This window comes from the organism of the source record quoted next, unplaced genomic scaffold (genome assembly GCF_019419815.1).
Source record: "Pyrus x bretschneideri cultivar Hongxiangsu unplaced genomic scaffold, Pyrus_bretschneideri_v1 Contig17, whole genome shotgun sequence".
Classification (NCBI taxonomy): Eukaryota; Viridiplantae; Streptophyta; class Magnoliopsida; order Rosales; family Rosaceae; genus Pyrus; species Pyrus x bretschneideri.
Window position 1 is genome coordinate 5,933,183 of NW_025999468.1, and position 27,668 is coordinate 5,960,850.

At 35.4% G+C, this 27,668-nt stretch overlaps 1 protein-coding gene and 1 pseudogene across 2 annotated transcripts; one reads left to right on the forward strand and one right to left on the reverse strand.

Annotated features, from left to right (window-relative positions):
• The first annotated feature begins 859 nt into the window (after positions 1-859).
• On the forward strand, positions 860-27,637 carry LOC103926569 (phosphatidylserine decarboxylase proenzyme 3). Of its 2 annotated transcripts, none has more exons than XM_009335376.3 (21): positions 860-1,111; positions 1,526-1,605; positions 2,153-2,177; positions 3,089-3,148; positions 3,794-3,862; positions 4,368-4,460; positions 4,540-4,590; positions 6,291-6,374; positions 6,800-6,891; positions 7,793-7,948; positions 8,060-8,144; positions 8,815-8,926; positions 9,471-9,571; positions 9,844-9,891; positions 10,585-10,731; positions 11,717-11,812; positions 11,911-11,985; positions 12,094-12,186; positions 13,490-13,576; positions 14,238-14,288; positions 14,703-15,006. In XM_009335376.3, exons 1-21 carry the CDS (start codon positions 920-922, stop codon positions 14,847-14,849), a joined length of 1,944 nt encoding a protein of 647 aa, XP_009333651.2. In that variant the 5' UTR covers positions 860-919; the 3' UTR covers positions 14,850-15,006. The 2 variants fall into 2 exon arrangements, with proteins under 2 accessions (XP_009333651.2, XP_048437551.1); XM_048581594.1 differs by lacking the exons at positions 14,238-14,288; positions 14,703-15,006 and adding exons at positions 26,890-26,940; positions 27,334-27,637 and having other exon boundaries at positions 861-1,111.
• Positions 17,783-19,419, reverse strand: LOC125476007 (annotated as a pseudogene).
• Positions 27,638-27,668: the final 31 nt, after the last annotated feature.

Below are 27,668 nucleotides of genomic sequence, written 5' to 3' on the forward strand. Positions count from 1 at the left end.
TTGGAATACGTGGTGGACGCCATATGTTGTTATACAAGTAGAATGAAGATTTCTTTTAAGTATTTATCCGCTTGTATAATGACACATATTTTAAGTATTTACCCGTATTCTAAACACATAAAAAAATCTTTAAGCGAGAGACCGAAAGGCTTGAAGGCCTTCAATATGCAGTTTACTCGTGGCTAAATTTAGCACTGATTCAAAGTGGGCAAGTGGCTTTATAAAGAGTGGAGATTGGACCCATTTAGAAAAGTGGAAGGCGCAGAAAGGATATTCCGATTGCAAAATCAAAAGAATTTTTTGCTCGCGGGCAAGTGGCTAGATTAAGGACCGATTCAAAGTGGGCAAGTGGCTTATAACCCTTGAGTGAAGATGGGGCCCACTTGGAAAAGTTCAAAAGAAAAGACTAATCAGAAGATATTTCCAGTTCGGATTTGGATCCTCTGTGGATCACAGATCAAGACACAAAAATCGTTCATCAAAGATCGTGCGATCATAATTAAATATTTTTTACACAAACGAGATTGCTTTACTTTTAAAAATATAAAAAAATATTTAATTGTGACCGCACGATCTTTGATGAACGGTCCTTATGCCTTGATTCCCGGAATTCTTGGAAAGGGGATCCCGGAGATCAAGATACAAGGACCGCTCATCAAAGATTGTGCGACCATAATTAAATGTTTTTTACGCAAATAAAATTGCTTTACTTTTAAAAATATAAAAAATATTTAATTATGATCGCACGATATTTGATGAACGGTTATTGTACTTTGATTCCCGGATCCCCTCGGATCCAAATCCTTCCAATTACAAAAGAAAGTTTTGCTCGCGGTCACTTATTATATCACTATCGTCGGTCACTTGTTATACCAGCAACCCAAAATTTAGAGAGAGAAAGAGGGGGGAGAGAGAGAGAATGGGGCATGGAAGCTCGAAAGAAGAGAGTGAGAGCAGCCTTGCCGGTTCGGAGAAGTCTGCGAGGGGATCGCGTCCCTCTCGGCTGAGGCAGCGACTTCACCTTCACAGTCGTGCAAAGTCGTCGTCTCATCACAAACGCCTTGATGATGCCGGCGATTTCGCTGGAATTGCTCTGCTAACCCTCGTTCAGGTATATACATATCTATATCTATAATATATATGCAGTGTTTAAAATATCGGTATTTGTTGAAATATAGATATGCAAATTTGTAAAAATATCGGCAGATATTGATATCGGTCGCTTTTCATGAAAATGAAGGAAATTTAAAATGAAACTTTAGCCATTGTCAAACATTAGTTTGAACGAATTAACAGATATGACAGAAATATTGACGATACCTGTCGATTTTAGCTTAAACTGAAAAGTTTCCGTGAAGTTTAGACTTCAATCCATTTCCATATTTTTCTCTGATTTTTTTTATAGATATTTCCGTGGAAATATTTGATGTTTCCTCCTCCTTCTCTTCTTCTTCGTCTGTTAACATTGATTAAAATTGGATTAACATGGCTCTGGGCTGCTTAATTATCTGTGTTTCTTGCGCAGGCTGAAATGAAGTTCAAGGACAAGTGGCTTGCCTGTCTTTCTTTTGGGGAGCAAACCTTCCGTACCAACATCTCCCCTCAGTAATAATCCCATCTCCAACTTCTCTGTTTTTTCCTTTTATTTTATTTACTTGTGTATTTCAAATTACTTTATATATATATATATATATATTTATTAGCGGTAGGATTATTGAACTAGATTCATCTAAACTATGGAGAGGGGAATTTGAACACGAGTTTAGTGCCCACATATATTTTATTTTCTTAAAACAACCAAAACAGCAGTAGTAGATGTATGGTCACGGACATGGATACAAGGATACGACACGATATGGGGATGCGTCAAATTAACAAGAAAAAAATTGCTGTACGACCACTAGGGAATACGATACGACACAGGGATACGAGGGAATACCATTGTGTACATGCATCGTCACAGTACATAGATAAAAACTCCAACATGGAAAGTCATTAAAAAAAGGAAGGAAACAAACAAGTACAAGACAGCTTCTGGTTGCGGAGCATTCATTTCTCTATAATGTTACATTGTTATATTGTTCTTCAATAACGTTTCGGCTTAATTCTGAACTTTGAGTATTAATTTGTTTTACTGGTGTTGGTGTTGCAGAACAGACAAGCCCGTCTGGAACTCTGTAAGTACCCGAAACCCAATACAGTATCTTATTATGGAAAAACACGTGTGCTTTGATTTTTTTTTCTTAATCTTAAATTCTTAATATATTGACTTAGTATCTGTGAAAAAAAGGCATGCTCATTGCTTAGGTGATGGTTGTTATACCGGTTTTGTCTGACTTTCCTTTTCGATGGAGTGTTTATGGATACCAGATGATTGTGTTTTTGATTGTTGTTCACTGAAGGCTGTTTATCTTTACTCTAGTAAAGCTATTGGGACATCTTTACACTTACGAGATTTAAACTAAAAGTCTTGCTACAAATACAGCTACACACAGCAGCCTTTGTCTTATATGGTTGTTTTTTACACAAACATTGCTCTCTCCAGGATGGTTTATATATCTTCTGTAGGATTTTATAGAGCCTCATTCATGGTTTAGGAACAAATTTCATTGCTGTTAATTACTATAGCAACAGTTGAATTGAAACATGGTGTCTATTGCGCGCCCTTTCTTCCTGTTAATTCTAAACATGGAGCAACAGTTCTTTTGGCACCTATGGTATGTTTTACCTGCATGCTTGAGAATTATTTCGTATTTTTATTTTTGCCTTCTTTTGCTGGATCTCCTTTCTATTTTTGTACAGTTTCCAATTATTCTTAATAGGGAAAATCATATATATGTCCTGTTTCCGATTTAAAAATAAAAAAACTACATACAGTTTTAGATTCTCCCTGCATTTTGTCTCCTTGGTTCTCAGATCTCCATATATTTTTTATTGTTTAATTTGTGATGTACAAGATGTTCAGATTGATTTTTGAATGATATTTTTTATGATAGGCCTGACACCCTTGTTATTATTAAGTAGTCTTTGTTTCTTGGTATGAGCTCTTGAGCTGAAAATAAACCTCTGAAACCCCTTTGATTTTCAGGAAAAGAAACTTCTTTTGGAAAAAAATGGGCCTCATGTTGCAAGGATCTCCATTTTCGAGGTATGCAGTTAGTTTATCTATTTACCTTAGTGTCCTGAAACACACAATTTCTTCCTTGGTAAGTTTGGTATCATGTGGCAAGGACAGATATGGCTTTGGTATCTGGGACTGCATGTGTCATAGAATTTGGAATGCTTTTTCACCTTTTTTTAAGAAGAAACAATAGAATTTTATTAAAACAACAGAAGGAATTACAACAAGTGGATAAGAAATCCACCAACTAGCAAAACTGGCTAAGACCTCTCAAGTAGGACTACTTTACAAGTAACTAAAGCTGAACCAAATTCATTTTACTGCTGCTAATACATCCATTACTAAAGGGCGACCCCAAGCCAATAAGGTTCCCCATTTTGCGAGGTTTTTTTTTTTTTTGGTTTTTTTTTGGGGGGGGGGGGTGTGTTTAGGGAAACACAGCCTTACCCTTTCTTTGCAAAGAGGCTGTTTCCACGATGAACCCGTGACCCTTCGGTCACAAAGGAGGAACATTTCCGCTGCTAATACCATTTTGAGAATTTGGTTTGTGTACACGTCTGTGTTTTCATAAGGCGTGCCATGATTATTTCCTGCAGAATGCCATGGTGTTTTTTCTTGCTCTATTACAATTTGTGTATATTTTTCACTTATTCAAGTTATTATGTAATGCAGACGAATAAAATGTCCAGAAACAATCTGGTAGGATATTGTGAGATTGATCTACTTGAATTTCTAACCAGGGTGAGATACCTTCTTTGTTGAGCTAACTCTCTCTCTCTCTCTCTCTCTCTCTCTCTCTCATTTCCACGATTAACTTCTTATGGTTTTATTTCTTACAATTGTTTTATTACATGGAATAATGAGGTAAGTATTCTGCAGATAGGTAAATCCCATAACAGTTACATTTTTTGCAACTTAACCCCAAAGCACCAGATTTCGATAACTAATGGAAGTTAATGGCAGTTGTACAAATCTGACATGCATTGTAGACTTCTGAGAAACATTATATCGGATACAAATCTGTTTCCAAGTGTCTTTTGTTTACAAGTTTCCTTGAGCTTGCTTAAGTCTACATCATATTTTCTCCGCTGTACATTTGTTATTTATGACTGAGCTTTGAAAATGGAATTAATTAGTTTTCCAACTGATTCTCATACTCTCTCTCTCTCTCTCTCTTTCTCTCGTCTGTACCAGACTACCTCTCTCTCGCCCTCCCTCCGCTGAGCATAAAATGTTGTGGTTGCAGGATTCAGATTCCAATTCTGAGACGTTGGACTTGTTAGATCCATCAACATCAGACAAAATTGTCGGAAAAATTTGTGTTTCATGCTCTGTTGAGGTGTGCCATGTATAAATCTAGTTTCTTTGATTAGTCAATCTATTTAGGAGTAATAACACTTTGCTGGAAAATTTGACAGGACCCTATTGAAACAGAAAAGAGTTTTGCAAGGCGAATCTTATCTATAGTGGTATGTTCCAATTGCATATGTACTCATATATTAGAAAATGTTCTTAAATGTTTTATTAACATCATTTGATCTTCACTTTGACACATCTATGTTGATCTTAACTGTTCTGCTATATTCTACTTCTTGTCCACTATGTCATTGCATGTAGTTAAGATATAGTTTCTACTGCACTGCATCACCTTGCGCTGAAGTTCTAATTATGCAGAAACTTTAGTGACATTAAAACTGTTTTTCTTATCTTCTTTCCTTGATTGGAAAATTGCACTCTAAGGTTACATGGAAGAGAAACCTGATTCACTGGTAATTTCGTGTAAATATTACTTCAACCACCTCATTAACGACCCATAGTTCAAAAAGTTAAAAGAAGCTCAAAGATGCAATGACAAGGTTGGTTTATTGCTCATGAGAAAGTAATGCTTTTGCTATTGAAAGGAAAGGAATAACATGTAAAAGAAAAAATAGAAAGGAATAACAGATATTTAATTCGGGGTTACTAATGGAGAAGCGGTGGACTTCTAATGGGAAAGGGTTATCATTTTTGTGGGGCTTTATTTCTCATGATTTTAGAGACGGGCCTTTCTTGTTGGATGTTGGGTGAGAGTCAGTAGAATTAATCATGTATTTCAAGTTTGTTACATTGTTTGATATTATTTCCTAGCTTGAATGGAAATATTTGGTTTCTTGAGTCTATTTTCTTGCATGTCTGTTTTCACTATATTAATTGAGGATCATAATGTTTGTATATCAAGCTGATCCATCATTTAAAAGGCCAAATTTCTTGCAACATTCAATTTTGGCTTCTATAGTTTCTCATGGAAAGTCCTTTTGGATCCTCATATTATTCTCAGTTTTGGCCAAAGAATATCATGTTTTTCCAATTCTTTTCAAACATCTATTGTTTACAACCCATGCATATGGCCACATGAATGACGTTCATCTTTCTTTTGGAAGTTCAAGAGGAGAATATTTGGGCCTGTTTGATAATATGTATTATTTGTTTTTTCAATTAATGACTCAGAGAGGTAGAGGAAATAAATACCAAAGATGAGAGAGGTGAGGTAGAGAGATTTTAGATGGGTTTTAGTTTTTGTTGTATTTAAGTTCTGTTGTATACTTTACCATTGTCTGTATTATCTTTCTATAAATTTAGTCCATCAAGTGACAGAGAGGCATGGCCAAACTGAGCATACGGAGTACATTTGTCGAACTAGGCCTCACACTCGTATAAGTGACTGCCATCCACCCTAAAACTTGTAATGGGTGGAGTGATCTTATATATTATCAAGCAACGCTTGGAATTTCAGATGCAAAACTTTATATTCTCAACATCTATTTTCTCCGATTTTTCCCCCAATTTTGATAATCCTTCTCAACTCTTTAATTGGAATATAAAAACATAAAAGGCAATAAAACAGAAACGTCATCAAACGAGCCAGTTTATGTGGGTATATATGATATAAGGGCTGCTGTAGTTTGGATTTCATTCATGAAATGTTAGGATGTTTAGTCTGTTTTTCTGTTGTTGGGCAGTCTAATTTCTGTTGTTTCTTTTTATAATGAATCCATGTTTTTTTCTTCTATTGATTTTTAAGCTTTTATTGCCCTTAGTAATTGAAATATGATCTTGTCATATGTCATATTGATGCCTTGTATTCTTATAGTGTAAAGCTGAAGATTCTGAGATATTGTACTGTTCACAGGACTATAATGAAGATGGAAATCTTTCTTTCTCTGAATTTTCTGATTTAATTAATGCTTTCGGGAATCAAGTGGCAGCTAACAAGGTTTGGACTTACGTATTTATTTATATCTTTGTATCTATATTTCTATTTTCACAATTTGTTTGAGATCTCTACTCGTGGACCTTATGGAGTTTGCATGGATGATGTAATTTGTATTCAGCTAAACGAACACGTATATAACCATTTTTAATCCAATTGAGTTCATTTCAAGCTCACTGTAACACACTCAATACACATTTTTAATTTGTTCACAGGTCATGGCTCATCTGAGCCTAGCTCCTAAGTCTAAGTGCCTTTTGGTGTGTGCTTAAAAATTGGTTCTCGGTACATGAAACTAACATCCACAACTATACATTTGACCTCCAATTTCAGATGTCTTTGTTACTTTGTGATACATTTTAAGGCCTGTCTGTCCTTTTCTTTTCCTTTGGTTCAATTGTCTCAGAAATGTCTTCCTTCCTTACTAGAAAGAGGAGATTTTTAAAGCTGCTGACAAGAACGGGGATGGTGTTGTTAGCATGGATGAATTGGCTGCCCTTCTTGCCATTCAACAGGAAAAGTAATGATACAAGTAGAAGTTAGAAGAGTTTTGAACCATGAATTGCCACTGTATATGTTACTATTTTGATCTCTTTGCATATAATCACACCTCAAAACAAGACAAAAAAATATCTCTAAGCCTATGCAGTGTTGAAAATGTGAATTTTATTATTTTTCAGCTTCCATGGCTGTAAACATATGTCCATTTGGGGTTATATGTCATACTCATAGTTGTTTTATGTTTTCAGACGAGAATAAAAAATCTGTAGGTTTTATACTGTTTTTAAGTTTTGGAGAAAATTCCCTTAGAAAAGTTTATTGAATTGTTTGATAGGTTTTAGAAAAATACTTCTTAGTTTTCCTTACATTTAATAAAAATTATGCGTACTTCTGTTTGGAATGGCTTCAACTCAACATTAGATCTAGGAAGAAGAATTATTTGACAAAACTAGAGGCTTTGCTCATGTCTTGGAAAAGGTTAGCTCATAAGGGTAATTTCTGTTGACACAAACTTAGATTAATTAAAAGATTGAAAGAATTTCCAGCTTAGGAAACTATTCTCTGTTCAAAGAAAAAGAGCCTTACTTGTTTTGTTGCTAACTTCAATTGCTATTATGTTTATCACGAATATGACTTGAGACCATTGGTCAGCACATTCTTGTTGGGCTTGTGAGAACAATTATGGCTAACTGCTCCAAAACTAGTTCGGCCCATCGATTATATACTTTGGAAACAGTTTTATAATTCTTACAATTTAGGTTCTTTCTTACTATGACCCTTTTTTATGCCAGACCTGAGTTTTCATTTTATTTATTTTATACCATGATTTTCAGTTTAATGTAAATGCAACTTGTTTGAATGTAGAATTTCCCTTTAGTTCTCATTCTTGAGAAGATGAATAAAACTATTTTGCTTTTCAGGGAACCACTAATGAATTGCTGTCCTGTTTGTGGTGAGACTCTTAAAGTCTCTGATAAGCTGAACTACATGATCCATTTGACCCTATGTTTCGATGAGGGGACTGGAAAACAGGTCATGACTGGAGGTTTTTTGACCGATAAACAGGCTTCTTATGGGTAATAATCTTGTCATATTAACAGGCTTCTTATTGTTGGTGATTCATTTCAGTTGAGTGGATATATCAATCTGTGCTATACTTGGTATACTAAGGTCATACATATCTGTAGGTGGATGTTTAAACTCAGTGAATGGGCCCATGTTTCATCTTATGACATTGGTTTAAACTCTGGATCGAGTGCTGCTCATATTGTGGTATACTTTCTTGGTTTAGCTTATTTTTAGATCTGCTAAAGGTTAGATAGATATTTATTGTTTTGTTCGTTTTAAATGTGAATCCCATTCCATAATGGTATTCATGCTTGTGGTTTTTAGTTGCGACACCGTTCAGACTTTCTCCCTTGCATTGTATATCTGCCCTGCCCTGCCCTTCCCTTGATGTTGTATGTTTTGTAGACTGTTTTAACCATAACGACAAATTGAAAGTTTAAATGATGCACAAGTTACAAGAGACGGTCATGTTCAAACCTTATAATTTGCATGAGTTGAATGAACTCATGTACGATTATGAAATGTTTTCATAAGATCATAACAGTACCACAAGAATGGTACCTCTAGTGGTGAGGTGTTGAATGTTAATGCTGTGTTTGCTATTGTTTTTTAATTATATGGATCACTTCCCGTGTTGGCAAGTTAAAATAATTGGAGCATCCAACCCAAAACCAGTTGCATGATATAATAAAACATTGATCATATTACCAGAGAGCTTAACTGGTATGCATCATAGTGGTTGTTAACCTGGTAAATTTGTTCATTTTTCTCCTCTAGCATGCCATTGAAGCATTGTAGATGTGAATCAATCTGCTATGTTCCAAAATGTAATTCTTTTGTACTTTATTTTTCGATTAACAGTTTATTGCTTCAGGTATTTGATCGGAGGACAAAGAGACTTGTGGAAGAACTGATAGATGAAAAGATTGTTTTGTCTATGAGAGCTATTTACCAGTCAAAACTAGGGCTTGGCCTTTTGGATACAGGTCTGAATTAATTTGAAAATGTAAATACATGTTGAATCTAATGAAGATGCAGAGCATGTGTTGTGATTCACGAGCACCTTCCTCTTATCTCAATTGACATCTTGTATTACTCAATAAATTGCTTATGACCATTGACCTTATTTACCTTCCATCTTTTCTATCAACAATGTCACCTTCCTTATCCTCTAATAAGTGCAATTTGTTTTTTAAGTGCTTTTGATTTAAGTTCAATAATCTTATATTAACAACTATAGTTTCAGTTTGCTCATGGTCTTTACACATGGCCGTGGGGACAGGTTTGGTTGTAACTTGTAGCTACGAACTCTATCATTAAATCTACCCACTCTAAATCTACTTTCAGAGGAGACTTGTGGCTTTGAACTGACTGTCAATTGCCTATCCAAATAATAATAATAATAATAATAATAGTTCCTAATTTTTAGAGTTCTTTTGCTAGCTAGAAGCAGGTTCTAGTTTCTCTGAATTCTTTGGTCGCTTTTTATTAACCTTGTTTTTATTAATATGGTTCACCAATTTAATGCAGGGGCAAAGGAGCTCCTGCAGAGCATCTCTGAAAAGCAAGGGAGGAAAATGAACTCAGTTGAATCTGCTAAAGATATACCAAAATTCGTCGAATTTTTTAAGGCATGACACTTTTGTTAGAATAACATTCTTATTAATCTGTTATGAACTTTTTTGAATATGCTGCAATACATGGAAAAGACTGGGTTGTGTGTGTGATGCAGTAGCTACAACATTCTCATCTCTGGAAAGCCAAAATTAAGCTCTTTATTTGACCAGATGTTCTTTCCTTTTGAACTGTTTTTTATCAGTAATGCTCAAGTTCGAATAATGTTATTGTACATTCATGCTAAGCTGAAGTGACATCCATTTGATGAAGTTTAACTATTTTGTAGGATCAAATCAATTTGGCTGATGTTAAGCACCCTCTGGAACATTTTAAGGTAGGCTGGGGCTTTGGAGTTGGATAAAATTCATCATGTTTACCTATGTATTAAAACAGTTCATTCTTGTTTGGCTAATTGATGCATTCTTCACTTTGATTTAATATGTTTGACCAAATGTATCAAGGGGGTGTTCATGTTTTTCCGCTAAGCTGAAGTTGCATAAAGATGCGTTAGCAGCCCTAACACAAGGCAACAGGATGCCTATATGAATAACTCTTACATATTAGTTGATTTGCAACCTCTTTTTCATTACTATTTCGTACTTTATAAATTACCTTATGTTTTATTTCTGCATATTCAGTTCCCCACATGCATGTGCTTTCCTACCTTTATATGTGCAGAGTAAGTGAAAAAATAACGTACCCTGTTTCGAGTCTACTTTAGTGTTCCCAGTTCCCCATGAATGGCCTTTCTTCACCCTGCTAGTTTCGCCAGTTGGCGTGCAGGTAAATGCTGGTCTGTTGGGTGTCCTCTGTTGTTTTTATAAATCCTGGACTCAAACGCTGAAGTTTTTGTATTTTGTAATTTTTATGTATTTTACTTTCTCTTTAACAGATTGGCTGTTTGATCTAGTTTAGTTTCTTTTGCTTGTGAAATATTCTTGCTTTTGCTGGAACGTTTGACATTTGACATTTTCCTTTACATTGTCAAGATGATAAACATCCCTAATTTCTGAATTTTTGCATGTAGACATTTAACGAATTTTTTGTGAGAGAGTTAAAGCCTGGAGCAAGACCAATTGCCCGTATGGATCGAGATGATGTTGCCGTATGTGCTGCGGATAGCCGTCTTATGGCATTTAAATCTGTTGATGAAAGCCTGAGATTTTGGATTAAGGTTATTTTTATCATTTTTACTTGAATTCTTGTTGATGACTTCATTATTTTCTCAAGATTTGTTGGTGCTTGTCTCTTCTTAGTTCCGGGGATTGAATTGCATAATTAATTAATTTGAAAGCACGAAAGATGGAAGTTAAATGATAAATGTGAACACTTATTCAACTCGACCCTTATTCACTACCTTCTCAGAGACATAAGATTATAAGGAGCTTGTCTAGAAATATTAATATACCAATGCAAATTATGCAATAAAGATATAGATTCTAATCATATATCTTTGTTCTGCCACTTTGCCTTCAATTGGTTAAAATAATGATTATTCATGTATTCATACTGTTAGAGTACCCAAGTATTGACTGTTTGAGTACCCAAGATGTTACTGTATCATGCACTGAAACCATCACCTCAAGTTGTTCAAATTGATTGTTGTGTTTTGTCCAGTCTGGTCATTAAGTGTTTGAGTACAGTATTGAACTTGTCACTTGATGAAAGCATCAATTTGTGGGAGCACAAATCTTACGTAGGTTAGAATTCTCATCTAACCTCTGAAAATAACTTACATTAACTAATCTTGAAGGTTACAACGATTCTGGTGTAGCCTCTGTATTGACATCTCTTCAGAAAGCAAGAAAGTTGAAATTTGAGAGGCTAGGTCTTTGGAATTACGATTGATGCGAAAACGATAATTATATTCCCCTTAGAGTATCCCAGAAGATTGGAATCCTTTAGGAAGGAAATGCTAATGGAAGTCGAATTGTTTGTCAAGATTTGTAGATATTATGTTGTTTTATTTGGGGACGAGTCAACTTTATTGCTAACAAATAATAGAACTACAAAGAGTATAGCAAATGTGTTAAAATTAATAGGTCTGTTGGGTAATATTTCTTCTATATTTGGAGCTGTAATCCACTTCTTATGCTTCTTAATATTGTTCTTTTTATATTTCTGATTCTATGTTCTTGGTTTTTTTAAAATATTTTTAGGGTCGAAAATTTTCAATTCATGGGCTTTTGGGGAAGGATCAATGTTCCAGTGGTTTTATTGATGGATCATTGGTAATATTTCGTCTGGCACCGCAGGTATTTGTTATAATGTGCTTTGATTGCCATGTACTATGAAGTTTAACTTTGCATTATCTGATTTATATTTTGATATTAATCGTCTCTTATGGTTTCAGGATTATCATCGCTTCCATTTTCCCGTTTCTGGAACTATTCAGAAGATTGTAAATATACCTGGATGCTTATATACAGTATGTGATTGTAGATGATAGATATGACATGTTGGAAATCCTTGATTCGTATTTTCTACAGATTTCCTTTTTCCTTTTCCCTTATGTTTTTCCTTTTTCCTTTTTCAGGTTAACCCCATAGCTGTCAATAGCAAGTATTGTAATGTATTCACCGAGAATAAGCGAGTAGTATCAATTATATCAACTGCAGAATTTGGAAAGGTTTGTTTCTACAATCATTTATATTTCCAAAACGTCAATTTCATTTCTGTTCACATAAGTGTTCTCTTGGACATTAAGTAGTGATACATGCTCAGTCTATTCTGCTTGTAAAAATGAGTTATATTGGTGCCTTAGGATGAAAAACTTTGACCGAAACTTTGAAATATCAGTCAATGTTTTTCGGCAGTGATGACACAAACATAGATGGAAGGTGGACCATTGCATCCTGTTGCCAGTCTTGGTGGAAATCTGAAAATTCCAATTTTTCCACATGGTGGAATGTATTGTATCTAGGAAGATTTTTGAGCTGTTTAAATAAGCAGGGTGCGTTATGCCGGATTCATTATGTGGGTGTGTGGTGCACGCCATGTTTAGAAAGTAGTTTACAGGAAAAAAAAAAAAATGGAAAACAAGGGACGATGCAAAAGCAACCACTTTCATGTGAACCAGCTGAAGAGAGCAATTTTTGGACTATAGATCCAGGAAACAAATTTCAATTTACTCGGCAAAAATTCGCCCATAAAATGTGGCTTGGGTTGGACTATATATAGCTTAATTAAAATGTGGATCCACAAAAGTGTTGGCCTTAATGAAGATGTGAGTCCATCAAATTGTTAGCTTACAAATATTACTTAGAGTAGGTTAAGCTTAAATAAGTATTATCAAAGATAGCATTTAATTCCAAAAATTGCTTTCACAATGATAGTTAAGATTCAATGCCATGTTGTATCTTTGGGATTCCATTTTAAAGATTTTTACATGTTTAATTGATGGATTATGAATTGGTTTAGCATTTTCTAAGGGGTTCGTTCAAGATTTTCATCTTTTTAAGCTTTTCTGTCTCTTGAATTTTTTCATTGCTACCAATATTTTCTGTAAAATCTGACTACCAATTCTTTCACTGACATTGACATTCTCAACCTCTAGCTAACATCTACTAAAAATATCTGACTACCTAGTGTTGCAATGCTATGTGATTTCTAGAAAAGTAGAAGCATTCAGACTTGTTTCTTCAATGGCCAATTTCACTTGGAAATTGGGCTGTGCTATTATAATTTAAAATATTTATTTCCTGTCACAGCGATGTGTGTTCACTTGTATTGGACGAAATCAGCGCTTTTTTGCTTTCCTGATTAAGAAGAGATTTATTTTCCTTGAGTATTACTATTAGTGACTCAGTAGTATTAACGGTCTTATCTTTTTGCATTACAAAATGGATGTTTAATAAGTTTTCTGTACTTACTATTGGAGTGCCAATAGCAGTAGTGTAATTGTTTTGATCATCATTTTTTTTTTTCTGCAGGTGGCTTTTGTTGCAATTGGTGCGACTATGGTTGGCAGCGTTACCTTTTCAAAGAAGGAGGGGGACCATATTAAAAAAGGAGAAGAGGTTAAGATTCAAATTTTGAATTATTTTTCTTTTGCTTTAGACTTTGGAGTAGATGTTAACTATAGTCCTTGAAAACTTACCTGATTCTTCCTTCACAGCCTGTTAGTTTTTCTGTAATTTCAAGGGTTCAAAAATGTCTACTTGCTTCATATATACTTGCCCAGCCTATCACCCTCCGCATTCCTTCTCCTATTTCCCCAAAATTGGAGATTAACTTCAATTTGAGATGAAAAAGTGGTTTACAACTTCAAACGGGAGAAGAAAATGAGAGGTGAGAGGTTAGAGAATGTATATAACATGAGTGGATATTTGTAACCCTAAGTTTTGACGCAAAGAAAAAACACTGACAGAAGGACCAAAGTGACAATTTAATGTTGGATGACTATGCAAGGAACTTGTAGTGGTTTAGAGCGTTTAACCGCTGCACGCAAGATCCCTATGTTCAAATCGCCAATAAAAATAAAAACTGTTGGATGACTATGGAATTCAAAAATGTTGGACCAATGTTAGAATCGGGTAATGGTTGAGAGAATATAGCTACCGTTTACTCTATTTGATACATGTATATGATTGTACTTCACACATACTACTGTACACAGATAATGTGCTGATGTGTACTGTCTTTGTTTCTTATTGACATTTATGTTCATTCAATTTGCAGTTTGGCTATTTCTCATTTGGTGGTAGCACCGTAATTTGCGTTTTCGAAAAGGTTGGTATAATGATTGAAAAGGTGTTGGATGCGGATATAAACATTGTCGCATCACCATTCTTCTGTTTTGGCCTATTTTCAGAAAATTGACATGCCTAGCTTTTCTTCTTGTTCCGGTTGCTTTTGAGTCTTTGACACAGATGGGGAGTAGTTTTGGGATTGTGCGAAGAGTTGAGAGAAATCGATTATGGTTTTTGAAAATTTTCCGGGTAGATGTGTTAGGTAGGTTTGCGGGTGAGATGGGTATTTTCTAGGGCGGAACAGAAACTCTCCTAATCTAAAATTTAGGTGGTAAATCGTCGTAAGTTTGCTGTTTATGATTTATGGTGTCATGCAAGCGTATATCGGACTTTTTAACTGCTAGAAATGATTATTTCCATCTGGCTTATTTTGTGGGATGTTAACCATAAGCAGGATGCCATTGAGATAGACGAGGACCTCCTAGCAAACAGTGCGAGATCACTGGAGACGTTGGTTTCGGTTGGGATGAAGTTAGGCGTGTCCAAGAAACAAGCCAAGACTGGGTTGCCGAACTTGGAAAAATGTGTGCTGCAAGATTGAGAGGGCTAATTCTTGTATGCTATGTTTCCATATTCATGGTCTTGGACTAGGATTTCAGCGTACTCGACCGGTATTTGTAGTCTTGTAATAAGGATGGTGTTAAGGAACTGGTTGATGTGAATTCGATTCATCGTAATAAAGCTGTGTATCTTATCAATTCGAGTTGCTTATTTTTGTGAATACAAATTGATACTCAACGAAAATGAAAGCCTATGAATGCAAGTCGTAAACCATTGCGGGGGTTACTAAACCAAATCGTAGTTAATCACTTGCATCAACCGTAGCATTCTCGTCTGATTGTCGACTAAACTAAAACATGCTCCACTCACTGTGAACCTTGTATGATCCAGTGCAAAATATTTTACACGTGCGTTCAACGACAACAAAGTCTTATCTTATTAATTCCGGATGCACGCGCACAAACGCATAAATTTCAGCAAGAATATGGAATACCTACGGCTTTAAGAGGATATTTTCTATGGACGGTTGCACCCGTGGGTTCAGTCATGTCCAGGTCCTCTCCTCTTGCACCACCAGGCAATGCCCAATCAAACTTGTGCACTAAATTTGCCAAGGCAATCTCTTTAACAGCCACGGCAAACTGAATTCCGGAGCAACCCCGTCTGCCAGCTCCGAACGGAATCAATTCATAGCGAGTCCCCTTATAATCTGTCACTACCCAAGAACCTTTCGGGCTCGTATTCCTCTGGGTTGTTGTATGACTCGGAATCTCTTCCAATCTGCCATGCATTCACAATAACTTGCGTGTTGGCTTGACATCCTGGGCAACAGTAGCGGAGCTGGAGGATGCAAGCAAAGAGTCTCCTTAATCACCGTCTTCAAGTAGTGCATTCCGACTAAATCATCCTCTGTTACGTCCGTTTTGTCGCCGACTATTCCCCGTATCTCGTTCTGCAATTTTTTCATCACTCAAGGGCTGTAGATGTCGTATCAGCGCCAGCCACAAACATATCCTGCAGAGTATCATTAACTTAATTTTATTAAATCCTAAACATATACTGCATTGCTTAGTCATTATCATTTGGTAGAAGTAATTCAAATAATTTTCAACCATAAAATCAGTTTTTAGAGCTTTATGTCACAGACGCCCAGCAGTAGAGAGAATGTTCATTACCAAGGTAATAGCTTTGATACAAACTCGATCGACAGGAACAGCAAGCATGTTTTCCTTTTGAAGGGAAAGCAAAACGTCGACAAGATCCTTTTCGTCCCTGTTCTTGGCATGACCATCGCCATCCATTTTCTTTTGAACAACTGTCTCTAAGAAGTCATCAAATCGTTTAGCGCGATCATCTTGTTTAGCATCCAAACCATTGAGACGTACGTGAGAACCAAGAAAGCCCTGGGATACAGTCACCAATATTGATGCGTGACATTAGCTCCGTCAACTCCTCGGTAAGCCCCTTAAAAATCTTCCCATCTTTGTCACCATCGCGGTACTTGGTCCCTCTAGAGATAACATCATTAGTAAGCGTCAGAAGGATTTCGCTTAAATTAAAAACTGACGACTTAGTTGGCGTCCATTGCTTCATGATATTGTCGATCATGGATTTGACTTCCTCTTCTCTAACAGCACGAAAAGAGCGAACCCTTTTGCTGCTCAGAAGATGTGACACACATATGCACCAAGAAGTTTAACTAGAATTGGTGATTTTTGTTGTTTAAAGTTGACAAGGAGGTCTTGGGTTTACTATATGTGCATTTATTTATTTTTCATTTTTTATGAATTTCTTTCCATAAGCGTATAAAATTATAAAATTTGGTTAAATGATTAAGAAGCTCAATTATAAATGGTGGTGTATAATGTTTAAAATTAAAGGAAAACTAATGAAAAGGGTTTGAAAACATTGAGTTTTAACGATAAGAACAAAATAAAGGGTAAAGTGAATAGTACCAGGTTTGACTTTTTAGTGTAAAAATGTGGTTTTTCGTTAAAGTGAACAGTACCGTGGGTTTTTCGTTAAAACTCCCTAAAATTAATGAGGCGTTCCTAGGTTTGAACCTCTGTGCGTTTTTTTTTATTCACTTTGCAATTTTTACGAATTTCTTTTATAAGAGTAGAAATTGATAAAACTTGGTTAAATGATCAAGAAGTTTAGTTATAAGCAGTGATTTTTGTTGTTTAAATTAACGAGTGGTCATGAGTTTGAAATGTTATGTGCATCTTTATTCTTTTCAATTTTTATGACTTTCTGTTTGGTTGTTAATTTCTTTTAAATTACTAACGAGTGGTCCTTAAGTAATAATCTAATCATCAACAATGGCATCATATGGCTTACAAAATTTGGTTTAAAAATTTGGTATCCCTACCGTTAACCTTCAAGAAGTTAATGTATGTATGCCTTTACCAATATTAGGTTTAATTTAGTGCCCATTCATTGCTTTTACATATCAATTAAAGACTTGAAAATATGATTATTTTTTTAGTCCCATATTGATGAGGTTAGTAAATAAGAAAAAACACATCACAATTTATATAAAAACACTTTAAAAGTTTAGATAGAAGAGAAACAAAACTCATCATCTATCTACTTGTAAGCCCGGAGTTTGAAGTACCTTTATAAGTATAGTTTTATCGAAATCTTATGTGTGCAACAAATAACTTTTCTTATATGAAGTTAAGGCACTTTTTTTGAGTGTTTCCCCGGGCCTCAAAAATCTCAAGACCGGCCCTAGCGATTCCCTTCAAAATGACATATTATACGCCCAATTTTGAGACCAGAATATTAATTTTTGCTACCTTTTTTGTCGCCATATCGATTTAACCCAATATTTTTTAACTTAAATTTTTCTTTTTCAGAATCTAAAACCTTTTATTTTCTTTATCTTTATTCATCTGAATTGACCAATATCTACTACATCAATATGATATCGAGTGCAAAATGCTTTACACTTGCACACAAACACATATTTCAGCAAGAATATGGAATAGCTACTGCTTTTAGAGGATACTTTCTATGGACAGTCGCACCCGTGGATTCGGTCATGTCTAGGTCCTCCCCTCTTGCACCACCAGGCAATGCCCAATCAAACTTGTGGACTAAATTTGCCAAAGCAATCTCTTTAACAGCCACAGCAAACTGAATTCCGGGGCAACCCCGTCTGCCAGCCCCAAACGGAATTAATTCGAAGTCCTTACCTTTATAATCTATGTCACTACTCAGAAACCTTTCCGGCTCGAACTACTCTGGGTTGTTGTATGACTTGGGATCTCTTCCAATCTGCCAAGCATTCACTATAACTTGAGTGTTGGCCTTAATGTCGTAACCGTTGATTTTAACATCTTGGATTGACATCCTGGGCAACAGTAGCGGAAATGGAGGATGTAGGCGAAGAGACTCCTTAATCACTGCCTTCAAGTAGTACATTCCGACTAAATCATCCTCCGTTATGTCTGTTTTGTTTCCGACTATTCCCCGTACCTCGTTCTGCAATTTTTTCATTACTCTGGGATGCCTTAAAAGCTCAGACATTGTCCACTCTAGGGCTGTAGATGTCGTATCAGTGCCAGCCGAAAACATATCCTGCAAGAGTATTCATTGAACTATAAAATCAAGTTTTAATGCTTTATGTCACACATACAGCAGTAAGAGAGAATGTTCATTACCAAGGTGATAGCTTTGATGCAAACTCGATCGAGAGGAATAGGAAGCACGTTTTCTTTCTGAAGTGAAAGCAAAACGTCCACAAGATCCTTTTCGTCATCGTTCTTGACATGATCATCGCCATCCATATGCTTTTGAACAACTGTCTCTAAGAAGTCATCATATCGTTTAGCAAGATCGTCTTGCTTAGCATCCAAACCATTGAGACGTGAGCACCAAGAAAGCCATGGGATGTAGTCACCAATATTGATGCGTGACATTATCTCCGTCAACTCCACGGTAAGCCCCTTAAACATCTTCCCATCTTCGTCACCATCGCTGTACTTGGTCCCAAGTGTAATTCTAGAGATAACATCATTAGTAAGCGTCAGAAAGATTTCACTTAAATTAAAAACTGACCATATAGTTGACGTCGATTGTTTCATGATGTTTTTGATCATGGAGTTGGCTTCCTCTTCTCTCACAGTGCGAAAAGAGCGAACCTTTTTTCTGCTCAGAAGATTTAACACACATATGCCCTTGACCTGCCTCCAATACTCGCCATAAGGCGCCGTTGCCACGTCTTTGAAGTCGTAGAGAAATTTCTTAAAGAAGGTGATCTTGGGTCTGCTGGAGAATGCGATGTCATGGGTCTTCATGACCTCAGAGGCAGCCTCAGCCGACGAGACCACGAGGACTGGCATGCTTCCGAAATGGAGCATCATGAGAGGCCCGTGGCGTTGAGCTAAAGCTCCAAGTGAGCGATGAGGGTACAACCCTAGCTGGTGAAGGTTCCCGATGACGGGCAGCTTTCGCGGAGAAGGTGGCGATGAGTTTGGGGTGGAGGTGAAGGACCATTTGTATATGAGGATGAGGAAAATGGCCACTAGTAAGAAATATTTGAAGGAAAATGGTTGCAGTAAGCATGATAGGGTTTCAGTTATTATTTTCATCAGCTCCACCATTTTCTTTTCTGTTAATCTCTTCTCCGTCTTCCCTAACCTACAGACAATATTTATAAGATCGATCGGGCTCCGGCTTTCGACGAAAGAGGTTGGACAGCACTTATCAAAGGAAAAAGAATAAAGTAACAAAAAGTCATATTTTCAGTAATAATAATCTGTCTAGTAGAAATAAAGACTGAATAAACAAACAAATTACCAGATCAATTTTAATCAAGGACGCCATAAAATGCGGGAAACCTGGTCGAAATTATTTATTTATGCATTTTGCATTTGTTTTCTGAGAATGACAGTTCACGGACCAATAATTATTCTTTCCAATACAAATTAGACAGGTTTTTTTATTTTTTATTTATTTTTTTTTAAGTACATCGATTACACTAAGGAAAGGGGAAGTTCGGCTAAGCCACACAATGAGCAGCCTAATATGGTATCGAATTCATCATTTACGAGATTCGAACCTAAAACCTCTCACTTACAAGTGAAGAGAAATACCTCTAGACCGTAGTACTAAATGACAACATTAATTAGACAGGTTGAATCTCTTTAAAGTTAAGTTATTTTGAAGGTAAAGGAGAATGGCAAAGTAGTGATCTGACTTGGGAAATATAGGGTCTTTCTCTTCAACCAATGCGTCTTGAGATCAGACAATTATCTTCTTATAAATTAGATCAAATTAGTGTAGAATATCCATCTTTTTTGATAAACTTCTAAAAAAGTAGAGGAGAATGATTTTTCATTTTAAGGGGATTAAACCAAACTTTTCATTTTTTTTTCTTTCAACATAACTTGAAAATAAGTACTCATCTATTCCAATCCAATATCCTTCAAATCAAACGGAGGGATTTTATGTATTATTCTTCTACAAAGCAATTCTCATGAGTTCTTTCAAGTTGGCGGTCAATCTACGTGAATCTCACGTCAAGGAATGAATAATAGACCTCTCATACGCTTCATCATAAAGAGTAATCCAACTTTAAATTGCAACTTGGTTTATGGTGGAACCTCACTTTCTTTTTAGTATCTGAGCACGCTAATCAACATGTTGAGCCTCACAGTACACATGCTCTCACGTTGGTCTTTGATGAGTTGATTTTATACTATATATTTATTTTACCCCATTCTTAGTATCAATTTATTGGTTATTTTGTGAGAATTTTTATACTTTGAATTATATTTCTAATGTAGGACATTCGACTTCCTTTTGAGCAAAAAGTGATCAAACGGATGAATTTTAGAGTGAGTTCAGTTGGACGATGTTCATGATTCTCTCAGCTTATTTGTATCAAAGTTTCAAGTTTTTCTACCAAACGGATAATTTATGGTGATGAAATAAAGGAGCAGCGTGCAGTGATGTCAAAGTGACGTTTTTGTGCTTATTTGGGCTTTTTGGCGTCCAAGATGATGTCTTTTGGGTTCGAGGCATTCTGCAATTATGTTCGATCCCTTGCAACAATGCCAATTTCTTGATAGGATTTTTACCACACACACAAAAGGGTTAAGAACACCTATAATACTTGCAAGAATGACAAGATTATTGTAGTATAAATGACTCTAACAAGATCGTTTTCCACAAAAATTATTAAATAATTCGTGTCAGTCTAGCATTATCTTACTTAATAGCATTGTTTATTAGTTCATGTGTTAGGTTTAGATGGCTATATATTATTTTGAAAAGTTAGGTTGTCAATCAATTTTATACTTCAAGCTGCCAATAAAAAATTGCTTGGACCAACATCTGATCAATTTTTTTTTATTTTTTACCTTAATTAATTAATCTAGATGAGTGGGGTAATAGTATTAAGTTATTTTTATTCGGGTTTCTTGCTGCTGACATATCATATTATATAGCATGGAAGAGGATCTTCTACGGCTTAACTTTGTAGGGATCTTAAGGATCTCCATATCTTAGCTGTTTATTGTATATCGTAAGGTCAGTTTTCGTCATGTATTATTTGTGTATAATTTTAAATAAAAAAGTCAAATGATTTCTGACCGCACGATGCACGATAATGACTAAGATGTGAGGATCCCCACAATTTAGATTCGGATGGAATCCAAATCCATATAGCTTGAAGCATTGTCATTGCATACATGATATGAACAATTCAATGGCGGGAAGAAGATGCCTAAACGTTGACATTGATGAGAGTAATGGATGCTGTTTGTCCTGATCGCCAGATTTAATCAAATCTTTTTTTAAACATATTTATTTATTTATTTTACGAAGAATCAATCTGCATTTCTGCAGCATGCTCACGCATTTTTTTATGCATCCAAGTTTTTTAGATGTATCTACTATGAATGAATGGCTTGGATTTAAACAGAAAAACATATTAATGCATTTAAACAGAAAAACATATTAACGGGTCGACCAATTAAAAAACACTCGACCCGATAAACTTCAATTTGGAATTTGAATTTGAATTTTTCGTGTTATTTATAAACTTGCCAAATCTAGAACTAGAGTCTAACTGTATTCTTTTGTACTTGTAATAGATAATTTATAAGCACAACTTCTATAATGGCAACTTCGATATCAAATATGTACCTATGTATTTTCTTAAATAGTTTCAAATTCAACCTGAACCGTCTATTTAGTAAAGAATGTTGTGTGATGTTTTTAATTTGTGTACTCCAGGTCTCCAACTCAAGGGGTTTTAAGTTCCACAACAGCGTCAGCAAATATACAAGCCAAATTAAAAAAAATCTACAAGTAATCGACATGCTAGCTAGATAACTCCAATGCGTTTTAACTCGTGTTTACAAGACTATCAAGTTCATGGAATGAAAACAAAACAAGAGAAAATTAGAATCTCCCGCTCTTTTTTTACATAATTTTTATTAAACATTTGTTTCTTTTAAAAATTTGATTAAGACGCTTTAACTAGTGTCCACCTAATCATTTTTAAATTTATTTTATTTACATGTCATTAGTTTATTTTTTAAAATAAAAATGCTATAGGTTGATTTCCCACTTTATCCTTTTAGTTGATAAGGGGAATTTTTTTAGCTTGTCAGGATTTATACCTTTTTTTTAGGGATATTATTAATGGCTATTAACTAAATCACCAATATTATCTATAAACTTTGAATTTTGAAATTTTTTTTGGCGTCAGGGTTTATACCCCTTTTGTTGGCTCATTCGCATCATAAACTTATTATTGAAATATAAACTTGTTGATAAAACGGATGAGTTTGAAGTCTTTGGACTGAGATTAGTGCTATTCGGCATGAAATATATGATGTGAATTTTAAATGGAAATCAATTTGAAACATATTCAGGTCAATTTGAAATATACCAATAACAACTTGAGACATACCGATGCTAAATTGAAACGTACCCATTTCACCTGAAACGTTCAATAACAACTTGAAAAATATCGATGCTAAATTGAAACGTACCCACATATAAATGTGAATTTTAAATTGAAATCAATTTGAAACGTATTCAGGTCAATTTGAAACGCACCAATAACAACTTGAAACGTACTGATGCTAAATTGAAACGTATCCATTTCACCTTGAAACGTTCAATAACAACTTGAAACGTACCGATGCTAAATTGAAATGTACCCATTCTAACTTAAAATGTACCAATATATTGTTTTGAAACGCACCAAATTATCCTTTAAAAGAAAATGTACCACTAAATTATATTTCCCAAATGTACCATGGTACGTGAAAAAGATGGAAAGATGGGTAAAAAGTGTGCTAAAATAAAAACATTCCCTTTGATATGGATACTCAAATCAAGAGGTGTGCAAAAATGAAATATGAAGGAAATGAATATGACCAACAAGGGAGAACGAAAGAGGGTTTGATCAGCCAATTGAGGAAAGCAATGATATGAAAAAATTGCTAATGGTTGTAGAAGAAGATAGCACGTTAATTACTTGTATAGTGTGGAGTTAGGTATAAAATGCACGTTAGAAGCATAATTAGATCAGGTTTGATGTGTTAAGATTTTTAAAACTAATCCACTACATTTTAGGAGATTTGGGATATTAACATGATAATTATTAATTAATTAAAGGTCTATCATAATGGCAAATCGTGTAATATGGCATTAAAAGATGTTACTTATAAAATAAGTGGCACCTTAATTGTAGGAAGAATGTTTAATCAAATTCTTAAAAGGAGCAGATGTTTAATTCAAGAAATTAAAAAAAGAAGCGCCTATATCAAAACTACCCTAAAAACAACCCAAGCCAAAACCCAAGTTAAGTCTTAGGCCCAAACCCATAACAAACCCAACCCCAAACCCATAATTGGCCCATCCCAGAACCCAGGCTCCGCGTGAGCGCATGTCTTGGCTGGCGCGTGAAGCACACGTACCTCCACCAAAGGTATTGTCTTTGCCGCCGTCCACAGCGGCGCCGGTGACTTTTCATGTATTCATACTGTTAGAGTACCCAAGTATTGACTGTTTGAGTACCCAAGATGTTACTGTATCATGCACTGAAACCATCACCTCAAGTTGTTCAAATTGATTGTTGTGTTTTGTCCAGTCTCGTCATTAAGTGTTTGAGTACAGTATTGAACTTGTCACTTGATGAAAGCATCAATTTGTGGGAACACAAATCTTACGTAGGTTAGAATTCTCATCTAACCTCTGAAAATAACTTACATTAACTAATCTTGAAGGTTACAACGATTCTGGTGTAGCCTCTGTATTGACATCTCTTCAGAAAGCAAGAAAGTTGAAATTTGAGAGGCTAGGTCTTTGGAATTACGATTGATGCGAAAACGATAATTATATTCCCCTTAGAGTATCCCAGAAGATTGGAATCCTTTAGGAAGGAAATGCTAATGGAAGTCGAATTGTTTGTCAAGATTTGTAGATATTATTTTGTTCTATTTGGGGACGAGTCAACTTTATTGCTAACAAATAATAGAACTACAAAGAGCATAGCAAATGTGTTAAAATTAATAGGTCTGTTGGGTAATATTTCTTCTATATTTGGCTTCTTAATATTGTTCTTTTTATATTTCTGATTCTATGTTCTTGGTTTTTTTAAAATATTTTTAGGGTCGAAAATTTTCAATTCATGGGCTTTTGGGGAAGGATCAATGTTCCAGTGGTTTTATTGACGGATCATTGGTAATATTTCGTCTGGCACCGCAGGTATTTGTTATAATGTGCTTTGATTGGCGTGTACTATGAAGTTTAACTTTGCGTTATTTGATTTTGATATTAATCGTCTCTTATGGTTTCAGGATTATCATCGCTTCCATTTTCCCGTTTCTGGAACTATTCAGAAGATTGTAAATATACCTGGATGCTTATATACAGTATGTGATTGTAGATGATAGATATGACATGTTGGAAATCCCCATAGCTGTCAATAGCAAGTATTGTAATGTATTCACCGAGAATAAGCGAGTAGTATCAATTATATCAACTGCAGAATTTGGAAAGGTTTGTTTCTACAATCATTTATATTTCCAAAACGTCAATTTCATTTCTGTTCACATAAGTGTTCTCTTGGACATTAATTAGTGATACATGCTCAGTCTATTCTGCTTGTAAAAATGAGTTATATTGGTGCCTTAGGATGAAAAAGTTTGACCGAAACGTTGAAATATCAGTCAATGTTTTTCGGCAGTGATGACACAAACATAGATGGAAGGTGGACCATTGCATCCTGTTCCCAGTCTTGGTGGAAATCTGAAAATTCCAATTTTTCCACATGGTGGAATGTATTGTATCTAGGAAGATTTTTGAGCTGTTTAAATAAGCAGGGTGCGTTATGCCGGATTCATCATGTGGGTGTGTGGTGCACGCCATGTTTAGAAAGTAGTTTACCGAAAAAAAAAAAAAAATGGAAAACAAGGGACGATGCAAAAGCAACCACTTTCATGTGAACCAGCTGAAGAGAGCAATTTTTGGACTATAGATCCAGGAGACAAATTTCAATTTACACGGCAAAAATTCGCCCGTAAAATGTGGCTTGGGTTGGACTATATATAGCTTAATTAAAATGTGGATCCACAAAAGTGTTGGCCTTAATGAAGATGTGAGTCCATCAAATTGTTAGCTTACAAATATTACTTAGAGTAGGTTAAGCTTAAATAAGTATTATCAAAGATAGCATTTAATTCCAAAAATTGCTTTCACAATGATAGTACTTAAGATTCAATGCCATATTGTATCTTTGGGATTCCGTTTTAAAGATTTTTACATGTTTAATTGATGGATCATGAATTGGTTTAGCATTTTCTAAGGGGTTCGTTCAAGATTTTCGTCTTTTTAAGCTTTTCTGTCTCTTGAATTTTTTCATTACTACCAATATTTTCTGTAAAATCTGACTACTAATTCTTTCACTGACATTGACATTCTCAACCTCTAGCCAGCATCTACTAAAAATATCGGACTACCTAGTGTTGCAATGCTATTTGAATTCTAGAAAAGTAGAAGCATTCAGACTGACTTGTTTCTTCAATGGCCAATTTCACTTGGAAATTGGGCTGTGCTGTTATAATTTAAAATATTTATTTCCTGTCACAGCGAAGTGTGTTCATTTGTATTGGACAAAATCAGCGCTTTTTAGCTTTCCTGATTAAGAAGAGATGTATTTTTCTTGAGTATTACTATTAGTGACTCAGTAATATTAACGGTCTTATCTTTTTGCGTTACGAAATGGATGTTCAATAAGTTTTCTGTACTTACTATTGGAGTGCCAATAGTAGTGTAATTGTTTTGATCATCATTTTCTTTTTCTGCAGGTGGCTTTTGTTGCAATTGGTGCGACTATGGTTGGCAGCGTTACCTTTTCAAAGGAGGGGGACCATATTAAAAAAGGAGAAGAGGTTAAGATTCAAATTTTGAATTATTTTTCTTTTGCTTTAGACTTTGGAGTAGATGTTAACTATAGTCCTTGAAAACTTACCTGATTCTCCCGTCACAGCCTGTTAGTTTTTCTGTAATTTCAAGGGTTCAAAAATGTCTACTTGCTTCATATATACTTGCCCAGCCTATCACCCTCCGCTTTCCTTCTCCTATTTCCCCAAAATTGGAGATTAACTTTAATTTGGGATGAAAAAGTGGTTTACAACTTCAAACGGGAGAAGAAAATGAGAGGTGAGAGGTTAGAGAATGTATATAACATGAGTGGATATTTGTAACCCTAAGTTTTGACGCAAAGAAAAAACACTGACAGAAGGACCAAAGTGACAACTTAATGTTGGATGACCATGCAATGAACTTATAGTGGTTTAGAGCGTTTACTTCTGCACGCAAGGTCCCTATGTTCAAATCGCCAATAAAAATAAAAACTGTTGGATGACTATGGAATTCAAAAATGTTGGACCAATGTTAGAATCGGGTAATGTTTGAGAGAATATAGCTACCGTTTACTCTATTTGATACATGTATATGATTGTACTTCACACATACTACCGTACACAAATAATGTGCTGATGTGCACTGTCTTTGTTTCTTATTGACATTTATGTTCATTCAATTTGCAGTTTGGCTATTTCTCATTTGGTGGAAGCACTGTAATTTGCGTTTTCGAAAAGGTTGGTATAATGATTGAAAAGGTGTTGGATGCGGGATATAAACATTGTCGCATCACCATTCTGTTTTGGCCTATTATCAGATAATTGACATGCCTAGCTTTTCTTCTTGTTTCGGTTGCTTTTGAGTCTTTGACACAGATGGGGAGTAGTTTTGGGATTGTGCGAAGAGTTGAGAGAAATTGATTTTGGTTTTCAAAAATTTTCCGGGTAGATGTGTTAGGTAGGTATGCGGGTGAGATGGGTATTTTCTAGTGCGGAATAGAAGCTCTCCTAATCTAAAATTTAGGTGGTAAATCGTCGTAAGTTTGCTCATGCAAGAGTATATCGGACTTTTAACTGCTAGAAATGATTATTTCCATCGGGCTTATTTTGTGGGATGTTAACCATATGCAGGATGCCATTGAGATAGACGAGGACCTCCTAGCAAACAGTGCGAGATCACTGGAGACGTTGGTTTCGGTTGGGATGAAGTTAGGCGTGTCCAAGAAACAAGCCAAGACTGGGTTGCCGAACTTGGAAAAATGTGTGCTGCAAGATTGAGAGGGCTAATTCTTGTATGCTATGTTTCCATATTCAAGGTGCTGGACTAGGATTTCAGCGTACTCGACTGGTATTTGTAGTCTTGTAATAAGGATGGTGTTAAGGAACTGGTTGATGTGAATTCGATTCATCGTAATAAAGCTGTGTATCTTATCAATTCGAGTTGCTTATTTTTGTGAATACGAATT

Excerpts from the sequence above, each read along its gene's own strand:
- LOC103926569 (XM_009335376.3), top strand. The coding sequence starts at position 920 with ATGGGGCATGGAAGCTCGAAAGAAGAGAGTGAGAGCAGCCTTGCCGGT. Across the intron at positions 9,572-9,843 it reads AATTCGTCGAATTTTTTAAG|GATCAAATCAATTTGGCTGA; the intron begins GCATGACACTTT and ends ACTATTTTGTAG. Across the intron at positions 9,892-10,584 it reads ACCCTCTGGAACATTTTAAG|ACATTTAACGAATTTTTTGT; the intron begins GTAGGCTGGGGC and ends TTTTGCATGTAG.